The sequence below is a fragment of the Ciona robusta genome, chromosome 11 (assembly GCF_009617815.1).
Source record: "Ciona robusta chromosome 11, ASM961781v2".
Classification (NCBI taxonomy): Eukaryota; Metazoa; Chordata; class Ascidiacea; order Phlebobranchia; family Cionidae; genus Ciona; species Ciona robusta.
In genome coordinates this window covers 7520949-7542245 of record NC_143245.1, presented here as the reverse complement: position 1 = coordinate 7542245, position 21297 = coordinate 7520949, and the positions used below count along the sequence as shown (strand labels likewise).

At 35.6% G+C, this 21297-nt stretch overlaps 3 protein-coding genes across 3 annotated transcripts in view; 2 read left to right on the top strand and 1 right to left on the bottom strand.

The window, feature by feature from the left end:
• The window catches only part of LOC149728993 (lactase/phlorizin hydrolase-like), a 28993-nt gene extending 22792 nt beyond the window's left edge, over positions 1–6201 (bottom strand). Inside the window, exons 1-11 of the mRNA XM_089888777.1 lie at positions 6053–6201; positions 5424–5616; positions 4817–5149; positions 4429–4596; positions 3964–4154; positions 3361–3496; positions 2733–2833; positions 2143–2319; positions 705–861; positions 356–467; positions 44–202 (exon numbers count right to left, since the gene is read on the bottom strand). Of these exons, the coding sequence (XP_089744903.1) occupies positions 44–202; positions 356–467; positions 705–861; positions 2143–2319; positions 2733–2833; positions 3361–3496; positions 3964–4154; positions 4429–4596; positions 4817–5149; positions 5424–5616; positions 6053–6107 (1782 nt within the window). The 5' untranslated portion in view covers positions 6108–6201. The remainder of the gene's footprint in view (positions 1–43; positions 203–355; positions 468–704; positions 862–2142; positions 2320–2732; positions 2834–3360; positions 3497–3963; positions 4155–4428; positions 4597–4816; positions 5150–5423; positions 5617–6052) is intronic.
• Positions 6202–6300: 99 nt separating this feature from the next.
• Positions 6301–12671, top strand: LOC149728992 (adenosine receptor A2b-like). The gene is made up of 7 exons (XM_089888776.1): positions 6301–8754; positions 9280–9763; positions 10097–10387; positions 10566–10708; positions 11059–11209; positions 11380–11482; positions 12232–12671. The coding sequence occupies exons 1-7, from the start codon at positions 8593–8595 to the stop codon at positions 12371–12373; spliced, it is 1476 nt and encodes a 491-aa protein (XP_089744902.1). The 5' UTR covers positions 6301–8592; the 3' UTR covers positions 12374–12671.
• A 149-nt stretch (positions 12672–12820) lies between these two features.
• Positions 12821–21251, top strand: LOC149728991 (dynein regulatory complex subunit 7-like). Its single transcript, XM_089888771.1, has 17 exons — positions 12821–13163; positions 13800–13971; positions 14325–14496; positions 14650–14798; positions 15057–15215; positions 15549–15663; positions 15899–16002; positions 16326–16531; positions 16777–16892; positions 17244–17436; positions 17739–17895; positions 18234–18449; positions 18863–18949; positions 19495–19629; positions 19983–20177; positions 20430–20569; positions 20911–21251. Exons 1-17 carry the CDS (start codon positions 13048–13050, stop codon positions 20990–20992), a joined length of 2514 nt encoding a protein of 837 aa, XP_089744897.1. The 5' UTR covers positions 12821–13047; the 3' UTR covers positions 20993–21251.
• Positions 21252–21297: the final 46 nt, after the last annotated feature.

Below are 21297 nucleotides of genomic sequence, written 5' to 3'. Positions count from 1 at the left end.
ACACCATAAAATTACTATAACAATCAGTTATTATAAACCCCACCCTCAATTCCTTTATAATCTTGATGTCCTGGTCGATTCTGTTGTAGCTGTCGCAAGCAGTTTTCCCGGATGAACCATCACTTATTGGAGACACAATTTTGTTGGTAAACTGGTCCCATATACTTACTCCTTTACCATCGGCATCCCATGCTCCTTCAACCTAACATGGAAGCAGATATCTTGGGTGAAATTTTATAGTTTACTAAAACTGCTGTTTGGCGTTGAAAAATGAACTGTCAAGATGGCATGATGTGATTTTAATTTGTAAATTCGGTTTCACTAAATAGCGTGTAGTGGTACTGGTCTTATGAACCTGGTATGCAGATGTTCCAACCCCCCATGCAAAAGTATGAGGGAAGTCACCATAATAAAAGACTTCGTGGCTCGGCTCAGTGAATTTATTCGCAGCAATCATGTCATGGAACCTGTAAACACAACAAGTGATAAATCCACGACACCCTGTCAGTGTTATTCAAATATGGGTGTGCATTACCATTCTCAAGATATGGAATTGAAAAACATGGGAGTACACTATTAATTCGACCATGTAATGGAAAAATATGGGTGTACGTTACCAATCTGAAGATATAGTAACTAAAATTAGAACTGTGTATTCCTGTTATACGGTTCTAAACATGAAGTTTATCACTACGTTCAGTTACCAATCTGAAGATCGCTTTTTGTATCGTGTTCTCTCTTCGTCTTCAAAGTCCACGTAGTAGACGCCGAACTTTGGAGTGAACCCGGACCCCCATTCAAAGTTGTCAATGAGTGACCATGCACAGTATCCTCGCACGTCGACGCCATCCACTTTTATAGCTATGTAAAGAAACCTTTGTATTGAGACTGCTTGGCGCATTATTAACACATAAATTACGATGACACACTAAATATTATTACAACTAAACTATGACTAAATGTTTTCGCTCTTTTAGAAGTCCTTATATCGTTTTGGAAATAGCGTGTACGCTACTCTTGTTCACTAACATTTTTACCGACGTTTGATTTTTAATTTTTTTTTAAATTCTCGTATCTAAGATTTTGGTTACAACCAACATATGTATATGTCATTTATGAATGCACACACCATTAAACGTACCCTCCTCCGCAAAAAAGTTAATGGATTCGTTTTCAAATAGAAGCGCTGATTACAGTGGTAAGACTACGATGGTCAAACTAATTCGAAAACATTTAACGTTGTTTGTTACACAAATATTTAGAGTTGTGACCCTGTGCCACTTTGTGCACGTACCATCAGTGCTTGACAGTAATCAAACATAGTTGATGCCCAAACATAACACACCCTTAAACGCGGATTCCACAATATATTTGTAGCATGTAATGCACCCATAATGGCCGAAGTAAAATTTTATAAAGGTTCTATTAATATGACCGCATTTGTAAAAAAACGTTTTAAAGTGCCCAAGTATTGCACAGCAGGTACTTATTGTACAAACACTTGATGCATTACTTAATCTGGAAGTCGGTTACGTAATTGCTTGCAAACAATGACACAGCATTCAGTTTTTACTCGATATTACAAAGTTGTAAAACGGATGTTTCAATACTACAACTTAAACTCAAAAGTGAACACACCCTGGCATTTATTACTGCAGGGTTAAATGGGATACGCCATCATAAAATATCCCACATTCCCTGGTCGTGTTTTAAACAATTAATAAAGCTTTTTTATAATCGTGAGGCTCAGTTATAAACTGAACCAGCACGTTAAATACTCGTGGTCGAAAAACGCCAGGAACATTAATAATGTGCTGGTAGAATTTCACCCGCTACCCCGTTCTGCTTCGTTCTACCAGCGCTTTTAATTCCTGTCGCACGCGCAGAGAGTAGTCAACGCTTTTGCTGTGTCGTGTATAATACGCACTCACCATCAGTATAGTTGGTACACCAGTAGTTACTTTGGTGTAACTATGGTCTACTAAAGATATCATTATCGGATGTGATTGTGACTTTAGTAAACCATGGTGTGACTAACGTTTACTTTAGGCTGTGATTTATGTATTATTTATTGGTAGATAACCACCGCGCAAGCTTGTAAAACTTTTAAACAAATAGGTTACTTTATATTGTAAACCTAACCTTTAAGGACTTCGTTAAGGTGCGCTTTATAGTAAAATATTCTGTCAAAGTCGTCGTATATTGGATTGTCTTCAAATCCGTTTTCGGTGATCCAGACCGGCCGTTCTCCGTATTCAGCGTGGACATAGTTTAACACGCGCCTGATACCCCATGGTACAGGACGTAGCCAAGGAGAGCCTATGTATGCAACATATAATCGATAAATAAACATTATCATATTACGCAAAGTTTTGGTAATAATGCTGTGTAGTAAAACTAGCCATTGTATTGTCAATCTTTGTTACTTAAAATGTTTGAAATATACAATGCTGCTTTATTTAAAATAATAAATGTAACTTACTTTATTCTCGCGTGGCCTGAAAATGACAGTCGTTATAGCACGGGTGTTCTGTTTCATACATTTTGTTCCAGCTTACGAGTTAACTATACGTTACTTTGTGGGTAATTATTTTTTGGGAGATTTTTTTATTTGACTTTAATGGTCCAACTCTGGCCTAAACGGCAGGTCTTATGGTTTGCTTTGCAGTAAAGGACCCCCATGTACAGAACTGGCCAATATGCTTCCAAATCACTTTTACTGCTTACTTTACCTGGCGAAGGTTTCCACCTGACGTCACACATTTGCTTTGCATCACGGTCGGACAAATATGTTATGAACCAATCCGGGTAGTTATGGAACGGGATGACGTACCTGGGTATTGAAACGTTTAAGATGATGTTTCAGATATACATTGGTCGCTATATAGATGCGTACACCAATAAATAGAGGACTTTATTTGTCTCTACGGTGACGAAGGTCGGAGTAGTTTACAAATGAAAAAGGCGGGAAAATGGCAGTTAAACGACAGTCGTTGTAACATGCTCGCCTATTGTACGTGAAAGCTTTAGTCGCAGCGTTAACAGATAACAAAGGTTTCTTTATGACGTAAACAAGGCTTAAACGAGCATGTAAAATGTCGCTGTCCTGGATACGAATTGCCACCGTCTTATACTAGGGTGGGGGAAGATGGGGCACTTTTAGCACATAATATCCAAATATCTTGATCGTGTTTTAAACTATTACCAGCGGTCTATGGGAGACGTAAGGATACATTTTTTTATAGTTCTTTAAATGTTGTTTGTTTGCTACCAAATGGGTCGGAAAGAAGTAGAATAAAAATATGTCTCATCTCCCCAGCCTACTATATATTAAAATCTCACACAAGTGCGTCCACAAACCTTGTAGTGTACATTTGTAATGAAAAGAAATCCGAACTTTGGTTCAGCATAGCTTTCTCTTCCTCCGTGAACTCCGGCAACCTCGAACCCAAATGTTGGAAACGAGTTTCATTTTGAGTTTTATTTCTCACCATTTCTGATAAATTGGATGTATTGTTAGACAACATAACGAATTTAAATATACCACAAAAACATATATGACCCGATTTGCAGTGAAAACATCGTAAAATCGATTTACTTTATCTTGTTTTAGTTTTACATTGGTTTAAATGCAACGTATACTGTTAAACTTAATGACTAACTTTTCCCCTTCAGTGTAACCTTAAAAGAAATATTTCATTTCCAAGGAGTAGTTAAAAGGTTAAACCACGAAAATATAAACCTGTATATAGTGGGGTGGGAAAGATGGGACACCTTTAGCACGAAATATATAAATATCCTGGTCGTGTTTTAAACAAATAACAATGGTGTATGAAAGTCGCAAGGACAAGGTTTTATAATTCTTTAAATGTTCTTTGTTTACTACCAAAATGTACGAGAAAATAGATGAAAAGGTGTCCCATCTTCCCCCATCCTACTATATGGACATTTTCAACAAGTTACCTTTTAAAATTTCCGGGTAATCTCCGTTAACATAAACCGGGTGAGCAAGCCAACCAAACTCGGATTGGATGTAGCGATCCGCAGCATCCCAGTGATCCTGGTCCTCCGGATCAGCGGGTTCCAACCACTCCGTACTCATAGTGATGGAGAGACCTTGCGCCTCCGGGATGTTGGTGTAAATCTCATGGTATCTGCACAAAGATTATGACTAGCAATAGTAAAAACTTTTATGTGTCCTTGATTGGCAAAAGATTAAATAATATAAAACGAAAAAGAAGCCTATAGCGATAACAATTAAACAGTACACGATCAAATATTTACATTTAATTAAACCAAGAAGCGTGGTCGCTACACCTAAACGTCAGAATCGTTTAAAAACGCAATCCAGGAAGTAAGGATGACTAAATTTATGATCCTTTTCATCGTTGAATTTGTTGGCGGTTTCCCAAAATCAATGTCACTCACCTACGATAAGCGTTGGCGTGTGAGAGCAACATATGGTGACCACAGTTGTAAGGACCGATGGCTGGTTGAATTACACCAGGTGCAGAAACCCCAAGTCCGTGGCCCAACATGCAATAGCTGTAAGGCTCATTGAATGTAAACCAATATTTGACACGGTCTCCAAACGTCCTGTGAAAAGAGAAAACAATATTGTCAAGCGATATTTTACACAATTGCGGACGTTATGCAAAGACGTATAACTTGAGCAAAAGCGAAGAGTATATATAACCCTAAAGTTGTACAGTTCGACAAAACTCCTGCTTAGTATTCAGCATTGGCTGTCTCTCCCATGTTTAACTGTGTCAACACCTTTATAAGGCGGTAATCTTGACTGTAAACGCTGTATCACCTGAAGCAGAAGTCTGCATAGTTGAGGAAATGCGGAACGACCTCGCTGCTGTTAAATCCTCCGAACTCATCTTGGAGTGCCTGCGGTAAATCCCAGTGAAACAACGTCACCATCGGCTCCACGTTCGCAGCAAGCAACTTGTTAATGACTTCATTGTAATAACGGACGCCATCAGGAAGAGGGCCCGATGTGTTCTTCCCATCGGGGAATATTCGACTCCAGGAGATAGAGAAGCGATAGTGAGACAAACCGAGTTCTTTGATGATCGCTAAATCGTCGTCGAACTTGTGGTAGGAATCGCAAGTAACGTCACCGGTTTGGTTGCGAAGAAACCTGCATGAAAACAGAACAAATATTACGCACACCAACTATATACTGAAACAGATAGGCGGTTATAGAGCTTAACAAAATATGATGATCAAACTGTTAAGGGTCTATGGGTTGGTAATTGAAAAACTTAGCGCGCCTTGTCATTGATTTGATTGCAAAGAAATATTCATGAAAACAGGACAACATATATGGAGCTGAACAAAAAAGTAGTGTCTATAGTGTTAAACGAACCACTGCACTGATAAACACGAAGATTATATATGGCTTACAACCATACCAGCACGGCATTCGATGAGTGAAATCGTCCCAAACGCTTTCGCCCTTCCCGGCAGCGTTCCACCCTCCCTCGATTTGATAAGCAGCCGTCGCAGTTCCCCAGCCAAAGTTTTCCGGGAACTCATCGTAATAAAACCTGTCTCTCTCGAAAGCATTCTGTCTGATTAACTTTTCCATTGATTCTTGACCCTTGCCTGGAAAGAGGAGAAAAATATAACTTATGTTATTGGACCAAGCTTGTAGTTATAGCTTGAAACACGAGACAACAGTTTTGACGGTATATGAAACTATTGTTCATCGGGTTTTAACCTTTTTTCTTACTTTGCCATCTACCAAAAAAATATATTCTTTACGTTGACGTCTTGTTATCCATGGTAGAAAAGATAAGAACCGCGTATTTTGGCACCTCGCCGTCTTAACCGACAGCGGCCACCATAAGTAATTAGGTTGTCGCTTGTTGGACTTGCTGTTAATTTAATGGACTTTTTCGAATAACTGTTTTGTTTTGAGGAAGCTATATCACAAGTGAGTTTTAAGCCTTGGTATATGGTTATATATTCAAGAGAGTTATGCAGCAAAATATAGCGATATATCAACAACAATATGTCATGTTATTGTTCCATTTCTCACCTGTGTGGGAATTCGCAATGCTACACATCAACAAAAGTAGCAGAAAATTCCACATCTTTAATTGTTGGTGTACAGACTTAATAAGAGTATTCAGTTACTCTCAATAAGCTATTTAGTTATTACTCAGATGCGACCCTATGCCTTGCCGCTACGAACCCCTGTTTTCAATATAGAATATGCCAGAATTTTCTTTCCATAGGTTTTCTTTCAAGTAGATCAATAATTTGTATCAATATTTTACGTCGTTTCTGTTTTGTCAATTTACTATTAATAGACCTATGGTCGATAATTCATACGGCAAGTACGTATTTTAACATGCGTACGTTTTGCGACATGTATGTTTTAATACTATATGTGACATTTTATTAAGTCTTTGAAAAACAAGTTATACAAGGTTTATTACTGTCTGTAAGCAGACCATTTGTTTGGTAGGGTGGGGAAAATTGGGAAACCTTTAGCACATATAATATACATTATCCTAATCGTGTTTTGAACAATTAACAACGGTCTATGAGAGTCGTGAGAATGCGGTTTTATAATTCTTTGAATTTTCTTTGTTTCCTACCAAATGGGACGAGAAAATAAAATGAAAAGGTGTCCCATCTTCTCCCGCCCTACTATACACGAAGCTAGCTAACAGTTCCAGGCTGTCCTGCCCATGTTAATTATCTGAACCCAATTACTAAAGTCCTAATCTATATTCTTGAACCAACTTTAATCGTGTAATCTTTCGCTTTTTACTAAACTAAATTCTAGTCAAAATAATGCACACGGCACTGCTTAATAAACTTCGCTTAATTGTCACTGCGGATTTATGTTGACTTATCGTTATCATAATTCATATGCATAGTTACATAACGTTAAAGATAAGGAACTGGCAGTGTGTTAAAAATTAAGCATCAGATGTATAAACTATTTCAACTGTATATAATCATCGTCTAACCCTCACAGAACTCGTACGCGTTTCACACTGAAAGTAATTTATTGCCATAGCAAATGAAAGGTAATGAGTAACGTGACAATGTGTTAATATTTGTAATGCGCGATTCAAGCGCGGTGGTTTTGTATCCTTTATAACTGCGATGTAATGCAAACGTATGCACAATTACAAAGCCTTTTTCCCCACTACTATGTAAGTATAATGTTTGCTCCTAGTTGGAACGACTATGTAAGCATTAAATGTAATCACGGTATGTATAAAGGCCTTGCTTTTAAACCAATATTCCTCCAACTATATTTTCTATAGATATTTAAATCTTACAACGATAACAACATTATGTTTTATAAAGCACAAGTTAGGGGTAAGATGGAATACTGTTACCACTGAATGTCCCATATTTCCTAATCTGGTTTTTAACAAATAACAAAGTTCTTTTATAGTCGTGAGAATATGTTTATACAATTCTGTAAATATCTCTTGTTGGCCACCAAACGGAATGATAAAATAGAATAGAAAACACCACTCATTTTAACCCAATCTACTACATATAATGAATGAATGCCACGCTGACAGTTCATATTAACCGTTTGAAACTAAGCCAACATAATGCTTGATGCGATAGAATCAAAACTGATCGTGTGCATTCTTATGAATTAATGTTGATTTATTCATGGCCCGCTATATTGAGTATAGGCTATGATGCAATCATGTATAATTTATTTTGCTTTGTCTCGTCGGTTTGGCAATTAATAATTGAAACTTGGTATTTTTCTCTGTGCCAAAACAATTCCTCAGTCTGCTGTATACGATATGTCAGTTGGTTGCAGTATATCTATCTCTGCACAGGGCAATTAAAGTAAATTCATATGTTGAGCTATTTCGGCGTGTAGCTCATTTCGTAATTCTTGTAGCGTTTATATCAATGGTTATACTGAGACATGGTATATTGAAACGTATAGAAGTTTATATTACGTTTCATTATAGGATATATGTTTCAGAGAATATGTGTTTTTTTATATATATGTTTGTATAGGACATGGGACTTGGCAAGTCAGTTCTTCTATAAAAAGTATAATTTATAGTAAATGATCATAACTTATAACAGGCTCTTACATTTCATTGATACCAACTAAAGAATGTATTAATCTGGCTTAACAACGTAGCAGTAAGACGCTATTTTTCAGTATTTAGTCGCGTCAGATAAAGTACGTTCACTGGAAAATATTACGTCACCAAAAATGAGTAATGTCATGCGAACGGACGTCAAATTAGCTTGAGAGTTTTAAGCGGTACTTGTATACCATGTATTGTAAAATTTGAAAAGGGTATTTTCATGTATGTAAGATTTGCTGACGTGCACCTTAGTATTCTATGGTAAAACGGCATATGGTATATAGTTATAACACTTAACAAAAAAAACGTTGGTTATTTGAGTTTCGCTGACAAGATTTTTGTTGCTTATAAATATATATTGCTGTTTGTGGTTTGTGTGCGTCAATTCCAGTTTCTGTTTATCCAGTCAGTATTTCATAACATTATGTTTTCATTTAGAAAAGCTTTATTTCCCATAAGTGCCCTGCAGTAGCATAGCGTGTAAAAGATGAATCCGCCAACTGAGAAACTATCATCAAGGCTTTTAGCACAATTAGGACAACCCAATCCAACAGAAGGAACGCACTTCACAACCCAGTATGAAAATACGGAAGTCTTCACAACAACAACTACAGCTTATAGTTGGATTACTACTCTGCTGCCGTTTCGGGTATATTACCTAATTATGGTAAACTACATGTTTCATTTAGTTAAAAAATTAGGGTATATTTATTTCAGTTTTATTGCTACATTTGTGCAATATTGCGCTGGATTAAACACTGCTGCCGGATTCAATAATTTGTAGCATATTATTACGCATGTCAGGCGATTAACGTTTAGCGTACACGATGTGTCTTCTAGACAATATAAATTACCAACTAAGTTTCGCATTTGGCAAACTGCCTACAAATGCAAGAGATGCGCAATGACACCCGTGGTGTAAACAAACCATTAAATCTAAACATATAGTATCCTGGGGGAAAATGGGACACCTTTTCATTCTGTTTTCTCCTCCCATTTGGTAGTAAACAAGGAACATTCGAAGGATTATAATGCCAAAGAATTATATATATCCTCACGGTTCCTATAGACCGTTATTATTTGTTTAAAACGCGATCGGGATATTTAGATATTACGTGCTAAAGGTGTCCCATATTTCTCAAATCTACCATGTGTAAACGAGCTCCAAACACAGGTCACGACGACGCCTTACGCAACCACGTTCATTCCTATTCGGAAAACAACCCCTGCAACACGTTATATGGTAACCTTAATACCATTTCGAACCCACCCAACACCCAATATGAACACACTAGCAGCAATCGGCAACTCAACAGCAATAAACTTCACTTCGATGGCAACTTATGCAACGAATAGAAGTTATGAGAATGCTTCTCTATCTTTGCCGGTAACCCCGACATCCAATGCAGGCTTATTATGTGGTTTCCCAAGTTTTTGTGACAGTTCAGCTTTAACTGAGTGTTCCAATATTACACTGATGAAATGCGACCGTTGCAGCCCCGTCGTTGCGGGCGTTTTCATTGCATTCGTGGTGCTCCTAGGCTTATTGGCGATATTCTGCAATTTACTGGTGGTCTGGCATTCAGTCAAGCAATCAAAGCACGAGAATAAGATAAACAAGATGAAAGGGTCTTTGGCAGTTGCAGATATGATGATTGGTAGGTGAATCGCTTCCGTTATTTAGTGCTGGCGCAACTGTGTGCATTGCATAAATTTTAAATCAAAGTTGTAGAACTTGTTTAAAAAGACGACTTTCCAAGAATTATATAAAATGTTGATTTCTGAGAATTTAAACTTTAAAAAAAAAATTCTCTAACTGATGTTTTTAAACGTTTAAAATTAGTTATACAGGACCATGGTATATTAAAACATATTTTTATGTTATGTTTTAATAGGGCATAGTATTTGACCGTTCAATTCTTCCACTAATAGTCGTAAACAACAAACAGCAATACGCGTATAACAGTTTATAATTACTTATATATTAACAGGTTTTCACATCTTGCTGATACCAACCACCAAGTTGTTCTGGACGATTTCTTCCACTTCGGATCAAATTGACTCAATGCAGCTCTCGTATCAAAACTCAGTCGCGGCATTTATTGGGGGAATATTTTACGTGTCGGGCTTTAGTTCGTCTCTGTTCCACCTTTTTCTTTTAAGCGCACAACGGTTCATGGCGATCACGTTCCCAATCCGCTATAAGTTTCAAAGCAATGCAAGGATTAATTTCTACATTGCATTGGTTTGGTTGCTCGGGTTCCTAGCGGCCAGCTTTCCTGGTAAGTAGTCTGGCAAATCTATCCAGAATGATTTATACAATTTTTTGAAACATCTTTTTAAGAAGATTTTAGTTTTCGATAATTTTCAGCTTTTTTCCTTTTTATTAAAAAAATTTTTTTTTTTTAATTTTCCGATAACTGTATTTAGAAAAAAATTAATTGCCGATAATTTTTTTAGTTTTTTTTCCTTCCGACTTTGTCTACTCATACAGCCACGTTTTGTTTCTGTTCCACCCTGGACCACGAGGTCCCACCAGCAGACTAAGCAACACTGTTTCTGCAGTCTTCATTGTGTTTTACATCACTCCATACGTCTTAATGGCAAGTAAAGTAGTAATAATATGTTTAACTAAGTGTAACTGTGTTATAATTTTAAAATATTAAGGGAGGTTATTATAGTATTATCGTGATTATGGGTTAAATATTATCGTAATCATCATTTTACACGTATAGTACTGTGGGGTAAGATGGGATAACTTTTACACATTATATCCAAGAACCTGGTCGTGTTTTGAATAATTAACAATGGTCTATGGGAGTCGTGAGAATGGGACGAGAAACTAGAAAAAAAGGTGTCCCATCTTTCCTATAAAAAGTGAAGATATTTATAATTTATCGGAACGTTACTCTTAACTGTAACCACAAAGTAAAATGATTGTTGTTATTGGCAGACTCTACTAACAATGATATCCGGGATCAGCATTCGCTTTCGATTCAAACAGTCAGCTTCTATTAGTGGAAACGATAAACGGAATCGAAAGGCAGAAAAACACGCGTTCGCCGTGCTTGCGTTCATGCAACTCGGATTTACTTTAACTTTGGGTTAGTCAGCTAATTATTTTGTTTATTGCGTGAAAGATCTTACTGCTAACTATTACCTATGTTATTATTTACCCAAAAACTTTCCATCTTAGGTGTAGAGTCCACTGGTGCAGGGCCTCAACCATATAGAATAGTTATTCAACAATTCTTAACCTATTTCTGTTTTATAGTTCCGTTCGTGGTTGTGGTTTTGTTATTTTACTCGTCGATAATGAAATGTGATACGATGTCAAGTACGTATGTGACGTGTGTGTACCTTAATATGATCAACAGGTAAGCTTATTATAGCATGTTCCGCATATACATATGTACAGTAGGGTGGGAGAAGTTGGGACACATTTTAACTCTATTTTCTCGTCCAATGTAGTAGTAAACAAGGAACTTTCAAAGAATTATAAAACTATATGCTCAAGACTCCCATAGACCGTTGGTAACTGTTTAGAATACGATCAGGATATTCGGATATTATGCGCCGAAGGTGTCCCATCTTCCCCCATCCTACTATATATCATTGGTTTCAATCCCAATAAATGCATTGAAACCTCAAACAGAATTCATTCAGATCTCCAGTTCATACTTTTCATGTTTTACGTTTATAGTTACGTTCACGTTATTTTTCTAACATATTAGACCTCATGGGTTAACAGTATAGTTATTTTTTTCTTATTTGACGTTAAGTTGCGTGCAACCCAATGTTCGAAAGCAAAACATAAAGCTTTTCTAACTTTTAGTCATACTTTATAAACGTATGCAAATAGTTCGTATATAAAATTGTTTACGATCACAAAGCAAAACCAGTTGACGTTATACAGTCTAGACCAAAGTTAGTATAGACCAAGTTAGGAAACGGATTGTAAAACAGCTATATACTTACTAACTTTGGTCTAGACTAGACTTTGGTCTAGACTAGACTTTGGTCTAGACTAGACTTTGGTCTAGACTAGAGGCTGTCTAAAACGGTTAGGGCTAAACCAGTCACTGCACAAAACCAGTTTAACGTACTTTTTATGCAATATCCACAGCTTGGTAAACTTCATCGTATACAGTGCACGAGAAACACAATTTCGAGCAACTGTAAAAAGTATTTTAACGAGAACGAATCCCGTTGTCAAACCACCTAGTTCACGTCCCATAGGGAACCAATCGAAGGAATCGAGGGTTTGATTGAAAAAATAATATTAACTTTTATTTTTAACGCAATAATGTTGTTATTGTTCTATATTTTCTTTGTTTGAATAACCGACCCCTAGCCTATACTGCTAAACAAAATAGTCTTTGAAATGAAACGTACACATCAGAGCCCGTACATAAACGTTTAATATATAATGAATCTGATACACATTATAGTTTCATGATGTTGTGTTCCTTTTTCATCAGTATTTATTTCAACTATACTGTATTGCCTTGAGTTTTGTTTTTGCTTATTCGCTCCCCATAAAATAAATAAACAGCACCACCACGATTTCGAACGCGAGCGCCCAGCTGGCGAGGTTACCAAGCAACATGATACGCCATGTTTGTATGGAGTAGAATGACTGTTTACCGTTACGCGATTCCTTATTGCAGAAATGAAATTGTGTTTTTTTGGCCAGCATGTATATTATATGCTTAAGCATCTTGGTTAATTTAATTGTGGTTAATTATAGCGGAAAATTATGTTTTTAGACAGCAAACCATAAGACCAGGTTGATAGAATCGGTTCCACTGGGACTAGTCAGTACATTTTAGTTTAGTGGCACCAGTAAAAGGTTAAATGGCCGTTATAATATCTGTATTATAGAATCACCTTGGTGGTTGATATTAAATTAGTGAACAACTGTTAGTTTAAAACTTCTGCAATGGATATTATTATTGAGGACGGCCAGGAAGAATCTCCAGATGCAGATGTTGAAGAATTGAAAGAAGAATTGGAAGCAATTCAAGTAACAGCAGAGCCCATTATTGAACCAACCATGTAAGTTTCTGTTCTCGCTTATATTTACAGAGGCTGATGCAACATTGAGTCAAAATAAATTCCTCTACTTTTAATAATTGCTTATAATACCTACTGATTGATACATAAACAGAAAATCAAGTAGCACAGTAGATATATCTTGTTGCTTTCTGCTATTCTGACGAATTTGTATTATACCTGATTACATACATGCTATCGAGTATTGATTATGATCCAGACTGCAGAGTATGGCAGGTGCACGCGCGAATTTTTTACAGACTTTCGGTTATGCACGCCACAATTTGTCCTACGCACGCCAATTAATTAAACAAAGAAAAAAATACGTATTAAATTAAGTAAGATTTCCTAACGTGGCTTGAAAATGTACATGCTTTGCACGCAGATTTTTAATGATAGCACGCGCGAACGCGACAAATAACCGTCTTGCACGCGCGTGATCTCGTCAGGAACTGCCATACTTTGCAGACTGGATTATGATATTAATCTTTTATTAGCTAATAGCTATTGAATCAAGTTTGATTTATCTATTAGTAAGAAAATTAATTACATAAAGCATAAAGTGTTGTTAATATTTAGATATTATTATTATTACGTTTATGATTCAGGTTTTTAAGCAGTGGTTTATTATACACACAGACCCAATATTACAAAGGAGGACTTTTCAGAATATCCCGAGTCCTACAAAGACAATACAAATAAAGAAAAGTTAATTCTGGCTTATGTTGAGAACTACAGAAGACAATATGTTCATTTATTCAGGGACCGGAAACCTCTTTTCTTAAACCCATTGAATGAATGTGGGATTGAGGTGATTGTTGCACAAGCATTAAAGTTGTGCTTTCTTTACCTTCGTTTTGTAACCTAAAAATGGGTTGCTATTAGATTTGGTTGGCAACTATAGTGTATCAAAAGCCCGCTGATGAGTTGGTAAATGACTTTGTGGGTGATTTGGGAGATTTTTTTGTAATGTTTGGGAAAATTTAGACAACCCTCAAGAGACTACTGGTTTGGAGAAATTGCCAACAAGAAACTAAATGTATTGCTTGAAGTCAAACCCACAAAGGCTGTAGCTTGAGCTTGTAAACCAACTATTATCTAAATACAGACACGTTAACTACTTTGCCAATGTGACAGATGATCTAATACCAAAACTTAATGCAGAAATTTGTGTGCACTACTTTACGTCCGACCCTGCTCTCATACAAAGCTTTGTATCACTGGCAAGGATGCGCTGAGTTTGTGGCAGATTACCTGACCATGAAACAACTTGAACCCCCTCAGGAACTCCCAATGTGTCTGTTCTCTCCTTCCACAATACTTAAACGACAGTTAGGTAAGTAGGAAAAAAGGTGTGATGGCAATTTAGGTAGATTTTAAAGATAGTACAGCATGGATTTTAGGCCGACTTTGGACTTGAAATAAAAGAATTGAACATATCTTTTACAAGTATGGAGATATAGTTTAAAAATTCTTTTTTTTATTCAAGGAAACTGTTTCGACTTCAGTAACATTTTATGTTCATTGTTGCTGGGTGCTGGTTACGATGCTTATGTTGTAAGTGGTTACGCAACTAAAGAAATTTGTCTCGCTGATGAATCAAGACAGATATGTCCATTGCTGCAACCAAAGAAAGAAGTAATTTAGTTTAAGCTGGTGTTATGTAATGTGTGTGACAAGTATATTCGTGAGGTAGATTGACTCCAATACTGTACACACATATGTATTGCATGTGTACTCGTCTGAATTGCTGTACCATTAATTAAATCTACACTGAATAATAATTACCAAAAAATTAAAAAAGTATTGCAAAAACTGAAAAAGGTTATATATATAATATTTACTAACAAAAATAAATAAAAATAACAAAGGTATAAATTTCCTAAACATCCCAAGGTTTTAAAAGAAGCTGAAAAACCTGAACCTCGCAAATACACCGTCAAGCCCCCTCGTGATCTTCGTAGCAAATTCATCATAAAGATGGAGGCAAGGAGGAAAAAGGAGGCAGAGGAAGAAGAGAAAAAGAAGCAACAAGAAGAGGAAGAAAGGATTGCTGTAAGGGGGGTTTTTTTTACATCAGGGCTTTCTAAACTTTTTTGCTCGCGATCCTATTTAATATTTAAAAACTAAAACTTTTGTAATCCTTCACAGTAATAGTATAACATACCTTGTGTAAAATTGGTGAATTCTTGGCGACCCCTGAAGGTATGCAACCCTCAGTTTGGGAAGCTATGATTTACAGTCTTAGTCGGACAAATTAGACATTACAGTTTAAAACATTCAGACCAATTTTATTGTGAGATATTTTGGCTAAACCAACATTGTTAGTCGCTTATTAAATGGAAAACCATCACGGAGTTTTAAACCAGTATTGTTTCTAAATAATAGGAACTTGAAAAGCCTCCACCAGATGCATTATACGGGTTACGAATCCATGCATGGGTTTTGGTGCGAGGGGGAAAAAGAGAAGTTCCCGAGGATTTCTTTATTGAACCCTTTACAGGTGGGTTACTGTTTGATCTTTATCCAAAATGGCAGGGCTGGTAAAAGCAAAACAGAATACCTGTAAACTTAAATTTTAAAAAAACATTTACCTGCTAAGTTCAAGTGTGGTAATTCGTAAGCAGCACGAGGTGTATGAAACAAAACTTATGTGTTATAAAGACCTTGGTTGCTCCGCCATGAGGGAAGTTATTTATTCATTTTATTTCTACCATGAATAATGTTATATTTCTTAGGTCAATCTTACCCACCATCCAGCCCAAGTTTCCTTGGTATAGAAAGTGTTTGGAACAGCACCAACTACTGGGCCAACATGCAGAACTGCGCAAGTGGTTGCAAGGTGACTTTACATTACTTCCTTTGAATGCAACTATAAATATATAATGGAAAGATAGTTTATTGAAATTTATATTTAACTTGTTTGTATTATAATTAAAACAGCTTATGTTAAAATTCACCCACTGTTTACAAGTCACCATATACAGCAATTTAAGTGGTTTGCCAGTAACTTTTAACTTTAGTTACTTTTTTAGACGATTCATGACATTTTTTTTAATTTGTAGAGAAAATTAAAATAAGTTCCAACGTAAATTTATTAAGATAATTTTGAGAAAAATTAAATGTTTTTTTTTGCTTTAAAAACTATAAAAAAGTTGATTCCAGGACATGTCGTTTGACCTGATGGACACTGAGAAGTGGGAGTTTATGCTGGCGGGGTCGGATCAAACCCAGATAGAAATCCCTGATGCTGAGGAGGAGTTATACGATCTTGATGATGATGAAAAGGAAAACGAAGACGAGAAACATCTTGATATGCCGGCCACATGGGTCCTCCCTATTTGTGTCACTAAGAATCAATATGAAATGAGGTAAAAGATATTATATTGAAATGTTAAACTATTGATGTATTATAAGTTATGCGTAAAATTAATTAATATTATTTTTGTCATATAGTTTATTTATATTGTGTTTTAGTAAGTATTGTGTTGTTATTATTTTTAGTTTTTGTATGGTTTTTTTTGTAAGCATCTATGGAGAATTTATTCTGAGTTAAAAAAAATGTTTAATGTTATGAATACTTGTTAGTTTGTTTTTTACTGTTAATTTTTTCCAGGTGCCCGCAAGGAAAGAAAACAACTTTATACAAAAAAGCGAAACTGGAAAAATATGCCAACTATCTTCTTAAGGATGGTTTGGTAACAAGATTGTCTGTGTATGATAATAATGAACGTGAGTTGGTGTAAAAGTGTGAATACATAATATATAGTAGAGTAGGGGAAGATGGGACTCTTTTTCATTCTATTTTTGGGGTAAACTCCACAATTGTCGATAGATATATAATATAAAGATCAAATTAGTTAAATATTTAATACAATGGCAAGATTTTATTATTTAAATAAAAAAAGAAATTGGAATTAACAGCAAATTGACAGTTGTTAATTACACTATGGAAAGTTGTTTAAAAGAGCGTGGGTTAAAAAGTGTGGACCCTTTATAATAAAACAACTCAACTTTATAATAAAACAACTTAAAGTGTGGCTGTTGCATTCTTTATCTTAAACCAATACATTAACTCCACAGTTACCGACCTAAAGAGAGTTCAGGAATCGTTCGAGAACAGAGAAGACAAACTCACTACCCGTGTTCATCAGGGCGGTTTAATAACCGAGGATTTTGTGGAAGGTCGACCTCGATCTTTACAACAACATGTTTACAAGGCAAGCAATCCTGGGCCAGAAGCAGAAAGAACAATGACGTTTTTTCACAAAGCAAGGTGGGGTTATAAAGAAATTGTGTTTGTGGTGTATGGAACAAAACATGTGTGTTTTAACGCCTGTCTATGCCCCACCATACGAGGACAAACAAGGGCGTTTTTTCCACAAAGCAAGGTAGGGTTACTTGGCTAATTTAGGTTTTAGGTTGTATTAAATAGTTTTAAGGAATTTGTTTTGTGATGTGTGAAACAGAATGTGTGTGTTCTAACGACTGTTGTTGCCCCGCCATGCAAAGATAAATAAGTTACATACATTCATTCATTTACGCCAAACTTTGTTTTTTTTTATGAAACAAACTTAGAGTGGATGGTTTATGCAAGCGCGAGGAGACGCCCACAGAAATGACGGAACATTTTGTCAACCGAGACGATTTCCTCTTTCTGCGCCATGTCTTGTTTGGGAAGCGTCAAAAGAAAGTTGCACCAGCCACTGCTGAAGGCCCACCAAGACCTATACTGGTTAGTGGTTGTGTGTCTGTTGGTTGTATATTCTGTTGATGTGGCAAAGTGCTTAGTGCACCTGCCTCTAGCCAAGGGTTCAAGACTCAATGATGTTACCATTGCCAGTGTTTTGTATGCGGTAATTCGTAAGCATGGCGTGTATGAAATAGAACACCCGTGGTATAACGACTGTCGTTGCCCCGCCATATGAGGGTAAAATAAATTATATTAAATTCAGGTGTATTATATAGATAGAAAACGTATGTTAACTTTTCATAACTTTTTTTTCTGGAGGTAAACAGACCAACCATTGTGCCACAGCATCATAAACTATTTATAAATATTATTTTCCGCAGAAAATAACCGAAAAGTTTCATCGTAATGATGCTCTTTCCGCCTCCAAGGATGTTGAGGAGCAAATCTTTATCATCCACGAGGATAAGATCCAGATCACTTACCATCGGGAGGATCCCAACATCACCGCATCCACGCGAGACTTTTACAAACCGCCCAACGCTGAGGAAAAAGGAGGAAGCCTGCAGTGGTCAAATGATATGACAAATACTTTCCAGGTAAACTAAAAATATAGAACTAATACCTATATATTCAAATTAATCATCATAAAAATTCATAAAATCATCATAAAAATTCATAAAATCATCATAAAAATTCATAAAATCATCATAAAACTTTCATGAAATTTTATAAAGTCATCATAAAACAGTTGTTAACATAAACATATACGCCAAAAAAATATTCACAAAATGAAACTATATTCTCATGGCTTTAAAATTTTGGTATTTGTTAAGGCTGTCTATTTTACCAAATTGTACTACTTAGCCATTTGGATCTTGAATGTTGGTAATACTATTAAATGCAGGTTCTTTGAATTTTGAAAAGCATTATAACTTAAATAAGAATATGTCTGGTCCAGCTTTTATACCTGCTCTAGTCAAATCAACTAAAACTTTATTTAACTGACAAGGTTAACCCTCATGGCTCTCCAGCGAAAAATCTGGCAATTTATGAAAATCTGCTCCAACTTATACAAACGGAACAAAAGAGTATTCAGGTAAAACAAACCCATTTGTCGTAACAGTCCTCATATTAATAAAAGCTTTATTTTTTATTATGATTGATGTGTTTAAAAAGTATGTATATACTTATATAAGTTTTCAATCTTACTCATTCATTCTTGCTGGGTTGGGAAACTTTATTTTTTTATTATTAATTTAGATTTTTGCATGTTTAAACCATTTACTGGAAGCTTATTCTAGCTAGATGAAAATTAAGCGAGGATAAGTTTTGTATACACGTACATGGTTTAAACAAACATGTGTGTATAAATTCAACTTATAGCTGACAATTCAAACAACCCATAAATGACACTGGGTTGGGACAATTGTGATAAAGTGTTTTCGATTTAAAATGATCTTCAATTTTTTTTTTTTAAATTATCAATTGCTGGTCAGTATTTTACGATTTTAAATGGTCTCCAATAAAATATTTTTTTTAATGATAAATATCCGTTACATATCTTCTGATTTTAAATGATCGTCTATTTTAATTTTTGCCACTTTGTGTCTTATGATTTTACATGATCTTCATGATCCTCAGGCAGTCCGTTCATCGGAAGAAGAGGTAAAAGAGATCCTCATGGATCGACAAAAGGAGGAACTCGCATCAGAGCTTGCAATATCTGTATACGACACTGAACGGAACGAAAAAGCAAAGAAACACCGCAAGGAATTAGTAAGTTCTTACAACTTTGGTTTTATGGGTAAAAGTCATTGACAAAACATTTTTTAGCAAACAAGAATATGATTTTGTATTTTTTGATGAATTCTATGGGTAAAAATCAATAATTAGTTGCAGTTTTAAGCTTAATAGAAAAAATAAATTTTCTATTTCTAATTATACGAGGCGCAATTTTATTCAATTTTTATATTTGTTTTTCATTCTATTTGTTGGTATAAAAAATCTTTTAAATCATAGTTAAAATAATTGTTTTATTAAATGTACTTGGCTAATGCATATAACTATATGCCAGAATACTGACCATATTACTGCCAGATACATTTTCTATAATCAGTTATGCTTATCAGGAAAGGTTGGCCATGGAAGAGAAATTGAGACGACAAGAAATGGAGATGGATTATCTCGCTCCATTCCTCGCTCAAATTGGGAATCCAGATAAAATAAGTAAAACCCAAGCATTTAAACTTAAGGAGGATTGCCTGGCTGACTTGAAACAGAGGTTAATTGATAAAGCCAACCTGATCCAGCTACGATTTGAAAAGGTAAAATAATGTAATACTGTATTGAGTGATTGTCACAATGCTGTGGAATTTTTAAGATTAGTTTTAAATGCAAACAGCACATGGCCATCAAAGTTTTTGTTATAAGCACATATTGTGTTGAAGATGAATCCCCAAAACTTTTGTTTCTCAGAAAAAAAATTCTCAACTTTACCTGGTGGGAGGCGAATGCAAACTAAAACACAGCAAACTTGTATTTCTCGCTAAAAAAATATTTTCTCTTATCCTATTTAGGAAACATCTGAACTTCACAAGAGACAGCAAGACTACCAACAGAAACAAGTAGCGATGACGAAGGAAGATGAGGAGCAATACTTCAACTACTGCTCCGAAGCGATGTTCAGAATCCATATTCTTGAATTGAGACTTAACAGGTAAGTGAGATCTAAATCACCCACAGAGTTACATACGACGTAATTCTAAATCGAATGAATGTAAATCACCCACAAAGTTACATACGTAGTAATTAATAAGCTGGCACGAGGGTTATAAACACCTGTGTTATAGCGGCTGTCGTTTTCCGGCTGCGAGGATTAAGTTACACTTATTCCTTTAGTATGTTGTATAATGTTTTAATGGTTAAACAGTCCAATGCGTTTGAGAAGTGGTATAGTGTGGGGTAAGGCTTGGATTTTAAATACTGAGAAACGGATGTAAAGTCTTATAGTTTAAAAATATGTGTTTAAACAGTTTTTGCATACACGTTTTTATTCAGACATAAACAAATGGCACCACACAAGTACATGCAACTTGAACAGAAATTACGACAAGATCCAAGGCTCTCAGTTTACTTTTAAGATCATACAGCAATACTTTCACTTAACACCTAACTTGTCAACTGTTGTAAGGTTTCCTTTTTTAGCGTTAATGAATTTAACATTCAAGAATATTCACATGTTTTAAAAAGTTTTGTCGCATTTTATTGATAAATACTTTTACCAAATGAAACTATGAATCTATTGCCAAAAGCAGGTTTTATAGTTGTGAAAGGACGACACATTTTTTAATCAAAACAACGGTTTGTTAAAATTATAATTTCGACACTCACGCAATTTATGGAAAGCTGATTTTTTTGCTGCAGGAACAGTTTGAGTGTTACTAT